This window comes from Pinus tabuliformis, chromosome J (assembly GCF_031772625.1).
Source record: "Pinus tabuliformis cultivar Carrire ecotype Pingquan chromosome J, CPIR1, whole genome shotgun sequence".
In the NCBI taxonomy this organism is placed as follows: Eukaryota; Viridiplantae; Streptophyta; class Pinopsida; order Pinales; family Pinaceae; genus Pinus; species Pinus tabuliformis.
The window spans coordinates 124,436,444-124,444,745 of record NC_142295.1 but is presented as its reverse complement, the minus strand read 5'-3'; the positions used below and the strand labels follow the sequence as shown (position 1 = coordinate 124,444,745).

At 36.2% G+C, this 8,302-nt stretch overlaps 1 protein-coding gene across 1 annotated transcript; it reads right to left on the bottom strand.

The window, feature by feature from the left end:
* Positions 1–5,549: 5,549 nt before the first annotated feature.
* LOC149225919 (major strawberry allergen Fra a 1.06-like) lies at positions 5,550–6,405 on the bottom strand. Its single transcript, XM_089375179.1, has 2 exons — positions 6,133–6,405; positions 5,550–5,930 (listed from the first exon to the last, which is right to left on the bottom strand). The coding sequence occupies exons 1-2, from the start codon at positions 6,314–6,316 to the stop codon at positions 5,629–5,631; spliced, it is 486 nt and encodes a 161-aa protein (XP_089231305.1). The 5' UTR covers positions 6,317–6,405; the 3' UTR covers positions 5,550–5,628.
* Between the last annotated feature and the right edge of the window lie 1,897 nt (positions 6,406–8,302).

Genomic DNA, 8,302 nt, shown 5'->3' with positions numbered 1-8,302 from the left:
ATAAGGCAAGATCTAACTAAGGTGGTCGAAGAATCCAGAAGGAAAGGAGAAATCTACCCTCCCTTCAACATGACCTTCATAGCCCTCATCCCTAAAAAAGAAGAACCCTCCTCCTTTGAGGACTTCAGACCAATCTCCCTCTGTAATTGTATCTACAAAATAATAGCAAAGGTGATAGCCCTCAGGGTCAAACCTATTCTTTCTAGGCACATGTCAAGGGAACAGTTCGGCTTTTTGAATGGAAGATAGATCCATGAAGCAATTGGAGTAGCCCAAGAAACCATCCATAACATTACCTAGAAAAAAATCAAAGGAGTAGTAGTGAAAATAGATTTGTCAAAAGCCTTTGACAGGGTAAGTTGGATGTATGTTGGGATGCTTCTCACGCATCGGGGATTCCACATAGACTTCATAAACTGGGTAATGGGATGCTTAACTAGTGTAAGCTTTTCTATTCTCATAAATGGAGCAGCCACCAATTTCTTCCATAGTCAAAAAGGTCTTCATCAGGGATGTCCCCTCTCGCCCCTCCTCTTCCTACTAGTAACGGAAGGACTTAGCCAATTGATCAGTGATAGTCATAGGGAAGGCAATATCCAAGGGCTAGAGGTGGCAGCCAATCTGAAAATAACCCACCTCCTATTCGTGGATGACATCCTACTTTTCACCACAGGAAGAAGAGCTGAAATACTGGAACTTAAAAGGATCCTAAAGCTATTTTTAAAAGCCACAGGCCTTCAAATAAACAATGCAAAATCCCAAATTCTGTTGGAAGGATTCAGTAGAAGCGAAGTGACCCAAATCAAAGAGGACTTGCCTTTCGAGGATTGAAAGCTCCAAGATAGCTTCAAATACCTCAGATTCTTCTTAAAACCTTTCTTGTACAGGAAGTAAGACTGGCATTGGTTAATAGCAAAAATTGAATCAAGAGTCACCCACTGGAGCTTCAAATGGCTATCTAGGGCTGGCAGACTGACTCTGATCAAATCAGTCCTCCTGGCTATCCTGGTATACTGGGCTGCACTAACCTGGGTTCCGAAAGGGATACTGGAAAAGATCAAAAGAGTCTGCAGTAAATTCTTATGGGCAGGATCAAAGGAGGACTTAGTGTTCGCATGAGTGGCCTGGGAAAAAGTGGCAAGGCCAAAAGAATGGGGAGGATGGGACATCAAGGATTTACCAGACTTCGGAGCAGCACTTGTAGCAAAATTAGGATGGAGACTTATCAAATTCGACAACCTCTGGACTACAGTGGTAAAAAGGAAATATATTGACCCCATGCCACTAGAGGACTGGATCAGAAGCTCATCCAAAAAGAAAGGAAGTATATCAGTGGTGTAGAAAGCAACCTTGGAAGGTTTTAAGATCATAGAACAAGGCCTCTCATGGTAGGTAGGAAATGGAGAACATGTCTGCATAGGGAAGGACCCTGGGTAGGATGCAATGAAGATTTCAGATTATCTCAGGAACTCACATCACACCTCAACTCTAGAGGCATAAATAACCTCAGCCAGATAGAAAATCAGGGTCATTCCTCCATTTGGGGTCAAGCATGGCTCACTGGAGTGGATATAAATCTTACCCCACAATGGATGAGAGAATGGAATACCTTCACCTTGGAGTTATCTCGATCCAATATCAGGCTAAGGGACAGACCAGATCAATTAGTTTGGGCTCATGTTGAATCAGGAAGATACTCCCCAAAGCAAGGATACAAATACATAATGACCAAGAAAGGCTAGGGGATTCAAGAATGGTGTGTAGCTCTAATTTGGAAATTGCAATGCCCGACAAAAGCCCGAGTGCTCTTCTAGTGTATTCTAAAAGCAAAGGTTCCAACCTGGGACATCCTTCAGAAAAGATTCAAATCAGGACCAGGAAGATGTGCCCTGTGAAACAAGCCTCTGAAACAATCTCACACCTCTTTAGGGACTGCTCCTTCTTCAAAGCATTTTGGAAATCGGTAGGGGACTTGATATACAAAAGGATTGAATGGATTGGGCAGTCAGTGTCATGAACCTGGAAGTCGTGGTGGACCCACCATCCTGAAGGGAACATGAGGAATCTACCCTTGATCATCCCCTGGGGAGTATGGATCACAACGAACATATGTCTCTTTCAAGATATTCCTCCATCAGTGGACCGCAAAGCCATTGGAAGTGCATCCATATTCACAAGCATTCCTGAACCTACCCATGAAGAACACCCCAGACCGATCATACAAGAAACCATCAGGGATGGGATTCCATGGGCATACTTCGACGGGGCATCCAGCCAGGAAAACAAATGTGGAGCAGGATTGATCATACATCTGAGCCCCCATAGAAGCCTTTCAGCCTCTGTAGGCATAGGGAGTGGAACCAACAACTTTGCCAAGCTGACAGCCTTAAAACTTCTCCTATGTTGGCTCATTCATTTGGGTATTGTCACGATTCAGATCTTCGGGGACTCTCTAAACATTGTCAAATGGTTCAATGGAATCCACAGATGTCAGAACTACTTGTTATCATCTCTTCTAGAGGAAACCATGAGCTTAAAATCGCATTTTAATCATATCTCACTATGTCATATATACAGGGAACACAATGATGCTGTAGACAAGCTTTCTAAAGAGGGTCTGCAACAAAATCTGGGCAGTTGGCGAATAGAGCACAAAGAGATGGACGAGATCCGTGTGTCCGATCGTCCACCATATGCGCAGGACCCATCACTCTGAAATCTCAGCCAGAATTGGCATCTATCTGTTTTCTTTTTCTGTGTTATTTTTTTATGCTGTTCAGACATTTCTTCAGACATGCACATATACTTTAAAAAATAAAATTAAAAAAACTACAAAATACAATAATGCCCCATCCTATTTGGGTTGTTTTCCCTTTTGAGGAGACCCGGACAATGGACAACCTCAACAGAAAAACAAAAAAAATCTAGAAACAGTGGGTTCATAATTTGTTTTTGATGACCACGCGGTGCCTAAACTGACTTCAGCTGGGGTTTCTCCACTTATAGGAGACCTTGAACCAAACCTGGTCAGTGAACTACAATCGAAACTTCGAGAGGCAGCAGAGGGAATCCCTCAGGCAAATCTCAGCCACTCTATGAGTGAAATCATACAATCACTTGAATGCTTACAACATATACAATGTAACTTTTTATCATGCAATGAAAAGTTTGATTTTTTTATCGGAGAAAAAAATATTAATTTTTATTAAAATATTTTATTGATAACCTACATTGAATATATTAATTTTTTTTATAAAACATTAAAATGTTTTATTTTAGCATTTTTTTATTTTTTATTTCTATTCATTTTCTTTTATTATAGCAATATTATTTTTCTATTTAAAACATAACTTTTATTTTTTATATTTATTTTTATTTTAAAAAAGAGTAAAAAGATAGACAAACTTACCTAACCCTTCAATCAATCACCCTGAAACAAGTTACACCTAAACTTTATTATATATTTAATTTAATAATAAAAAAATAGATATTTAACTACCTCTTTTGTTTATATATATATACATATATATACATATATATTTGACCGAAATAGAAATGGTTATATATATATATATACATATATATTTGACCGAAATAGAAATGGCTGTTTTTTAAGAATTGAACCGACCTGAAAAGGATGGTCCGACAATATAGGCCCATCCAAACCCCACTGACTTAAAAAACAATAATGAAAATGAAATAACTTTAATAATGGAAACACAAGCACAAATAAAAACACACAAACACAAATAATTTTAATCACAGGAGCAAAGTGGAGCTTGAATGTTCTCTCTCCCTCTTTACAAACCCTGTGAACCACACCGGCCTTCTTAGTCCCACGAAGGAGAAAATAAACCACAAACGCCAAAACAAAAACAACGATAACCCTAATTCCGGTATAAATGGATACTAGAACCTAATACCCATCTTTCCATCTTTCGACAGTTTATCCATCGGCATAGACAGAGGTGGAGGTAATAGATACAGTAGATCTACCATTCTAGCAATCAAAGCTATAGGTAGTTTCAACCGTTCCACAACAGTGACTTGGCGTACATCAAAGAGTTCACTTCACAAGGTGGGATCCAACTACTCATAACTGACACTTCAAGGTGTGATCCAACTACCAAAGGCTTTTCAATGGTGTACTTATTTTCTGACCTGATATAATATTTTTACATTTATTTTTGGTCTAACTTTTATTTGGCATTTTTTAGTTGTTTCTAATTAAAAAATATTTCTTAATATTTTTAATTGTTATTTTTTATTTATTGATTCATTTTATTATTATTATTAAGTAAATATCATATTTAACTATAGCTAATTAGTGCCATCAACTATTACAATTTATTAAAAAATTCCAAAAAATACTTAAAAATTTCTTATATTTCAAAATTTCAAAAAATGCTTTCAAATTTCAAAAAATATATATAATAAAAAAACATCCAAATACGTTTGAAAGCATTAAATATTTTTTTAATAAAAACAAAAGTCAAAGTAATTTGAATAAAAATAGATTTCTATATTCCTTGTTATGACACGGACTCTTAATAAATAGGTGGAGATGCTTACTTTTGAGAACTGGGAAATTAATTACAATATTAACCATAAATTAATAAAAATATTTATTTTTAATTCAAAAATAAACCATACATTAGAATAACATTGCAAAAATTTGTCCTCTTTCCCACCAAACAAGGAGTCATAGCGTACTAAGTAACTTAATATTTTAGAGTAAAAATATCAATAATAAATGAATGGAGATGTTTATCTTTACACAATATATAAGAAATAAAAAACTATTTAACCTATTAATAATAGGTTAATGGACATGTTTATATTTAGAGTGTTTTTAATTAAAAAATTAACGATACATTAATGGAATGGAACGTTGCTCACGTGCAATTTTTTTTCGCGCGTTCTTCTTCCTCCAGCGTCGGAGTACATGAGTACATGATGACTTGAATGTGACTTCGCACAAAATTTTGCATGAATTCTGAAATTACTGATCACCATTGCTGGGATTGACAACAATGGTCGGAAAGCAGAGGAAGTCAAATCATCACTCTTTCTTTACAGGTTTAAACAGTTATACTCATATGAAAGCGCGGCAGTGTAGTCTTTAGGCATAGATAAATAGTTGTGTCTAGTGGTGCAGTGAGGAGATATTCAGAGAGGAAATACTCCGAACCCAATCAATCACTAATTTTGGACCTAGCAGATTTGGGGTCTTTTTTCTTTATTTAGCTTTATTTCTTTCTCCCATATATAGGAAGTAGAATTCGGTGGCTAATGGCCTGTGTAAGCTTGGGGTATCTATCCGCTTGCCTGTGTTTGCTTCGGCCTTTGGCATCTAGGGGTTTAACAGGAGACTGCATTTTATTTTTTTGGACTGATCAGTTTTCTGTTTCACCAAGAGTTTGCAATGTTTTTCATCTTTATCTGTTGCATATTTCCCGTGATTTTTTATCGTTTTACTCTGCACTCTACTGTTTGAACACTCTTGATCTTTCCAACACCATGTTTATGAGTAACTACAGTATACAAGATTTATGAACTATATAACAACTTTTATTAATAAAATTTTTTCCTTCTGACAAAAATAAATAAATAGCTTTCTAGATAGATTTAGCAGTATAAATTGGGATTGGAAAGGAGATATTGCTCTATCTTCTTCAATATAGCAGTGTTTTTTTCCTTTATCTCTTGTGCTCTGCCTTCGTCAAGCTGAGCACCAGGGAGGGTTTCACGATTACAGATCCAGGTCGCGACACATCCCCCATCTTTTCTGGCAGCAAATTTGACTTCGAAGCTGGCAGCGCTTATTTTCTTTCCGAGAGATCCTCCTTCAATTGTTGTATACTTGTACACCATCTTTTCCTCGTCAATTTCATCTACCCGCTCCTTGAAGTGGATGAAATTCTTGTTAGCTGTGCTACCAAAATGAAAAACATTATGAATATGATATCATGGTAAGTTGATTCAATCTCATTTATTTCATTACGTAGAGATGTGCTTTCTGCATTTCCATATAGAATACTGCGATTTGATCCTTCGTTAATTGAAACCAAAATATAATTAGAAGCTAAAGTATAATTAATATGAAGTGCAATTGAATTTCTAGCGTAATACCTGGGGTGAAGTTGAGCTGCTTGATTGTGCCCACACCTCCGTCTCCTGCAAGGAGGATCACAGAAGCGAAAATTTCAGGCAAAACCCTTGTCAAGAGGTTGTGGCCGTCTTTCACCATGGCGTTCCACAGCCTTTTTGCCTCCACTTGACACACACTTTCGGTTGTTGCAGTCCCTGCCACCATGTTCGATTCTCTCGTATCACTCTAGAAGTCTGTTCAAAACTATTAACCAAGAATCCCACTTGCACCAGTCTGCACTAGAGAACGAGGAGGAGGGTGATATTTATACTGAATTATCGTGCAAATTTGCCGACACTGTGCATTAAGTGTTAGATGGCATGGGAAGTGGCAATGCACGCAACTTTCGTATAATGACTGAAATTTTGCAGGAATATCATGCCACCTACGATTTTATTTTCTCTTTATAGGGATATGTAATCATCTGATGTGGACTCTCATTCTCCTCTCTACTGGTATGCGAAATTCCGATGTTGTAAGTGACAAGTCACTGCCATCTTAAGAAATGGATGCATTAATTTCACACTGTAATTTGATATTTTTCTCCGGATCTGATTAGCTAGTTGGTGAGAGAATTTATTATGCATTTATTTCACAAAGTAATTTGATGTTTTTCTTCTCATCTAGTTACGAAATTGGAAAGATCATTTATGGTAAATAGAAGAGGCCAGAAGATAATTGGAGATATAATTTGAAATTAATGGGTTATTGATTTGGTTTTGTACCCAAAAAAAATAAAATGGAATAGTTTAATTTATAAATTTAATAGTTTTTCACTAAAATTTAATAATACAATTTTAAGTAATAATATAATTTTTTTATTTAAAGAATGTAATTTTTTTGTTACTTAATATATTTTTTAATATATAAATAAATTCAACGCAAGGCACTAAAACTTCAAGTTAAAAAACTATACTAAAATCTGAGATTTATTCAGGAAAAAATATAATGGAAAAGGCCAACCTTAAAAAAAGATAACTGGGTCTGCCATGTCCATGTATAATGGATAAGGCCGGACAGAACAGACATGACCCACTACCCGTGCATTTTGTTCTCGAAGGCCTAGAAGATTTACAAGGAAGTCAATGATTGCATGACTCGCGTACAAATTACTATGATCACGAAGATTTACAAGGAAGTCAATGAATGCATAACTCGCGTACAAATTACCATGATCACCAGCTTTCTCTAGAAATACCGTAACCCTGAAATTAAGGACGTAATTCGTTATTATTGCATTTCGTCGTCGAATCTCTAGAAGCATTAACGAAAGGTCAATGAAACACCAAAGTCACGTCCATGAGACCTCTCTCGCCACCGTCGTTTCATTTCATGGACGAATTTATTTTTTAAAATCGTCTTAACGAGTTTATTTTTCTTGGGCGTGAGTAAAAATAATTTAGGTTTTTTTTTTTTTTTTTTTTTCATAATTGGAATTCGGTTCATTTATTTTTCATAAAATTACAATTATTGATTATTTAAATGATCGTTTTATATACCTAAAATTACAATGTCAAATGGACATTCGCGGATAGCAGCCAGAGATGGTTGTCCTCACTGTTGGTTTGACACCTGAGTTTGATAGGTTTTGCCACCTTCGGAAGAAAAAAAAAAAAAAAAAAAAACAAACAAACAATTACATTTATATTCAACAATAATTGTATTTACATTTGGTCTAATGCATAAAGATGATGGCGTCTTCAAAAGTGGTAATGTGGTCATCAGATACTGAACTTTACGAATGCATGCTTAACCTTAATGTGTGTGTTTTGGGGCATCCACACTCGAGGTGCCAATCACCATGCTAGCTAGTTTGCTAGCTCGACATGGTTCAAGAACACACGCTAGCTAGGTTGCTAGCTAGACATGATTCAAGAACACAGCTAGGTTGTTAGCTCGACATGATTCAAGAACACACACGCACTTTACCACCATGCACATGCTCTTAGGAATATGCACATGTTCCTGGTAAGACTTTTCATTTTATGTATAGCAGCCCCATTTTATACCATACTAGTACTATGTGGCACTTTGGAGAGATATAGAGAAAAATTGTTGATTCCCCAACAATCTTGAGCAACAAATCACATCATACTTTGTCTTTGGATGCTAGGTAAGCATTTTAATGGTTTTTTTTAATTTGAATAAATA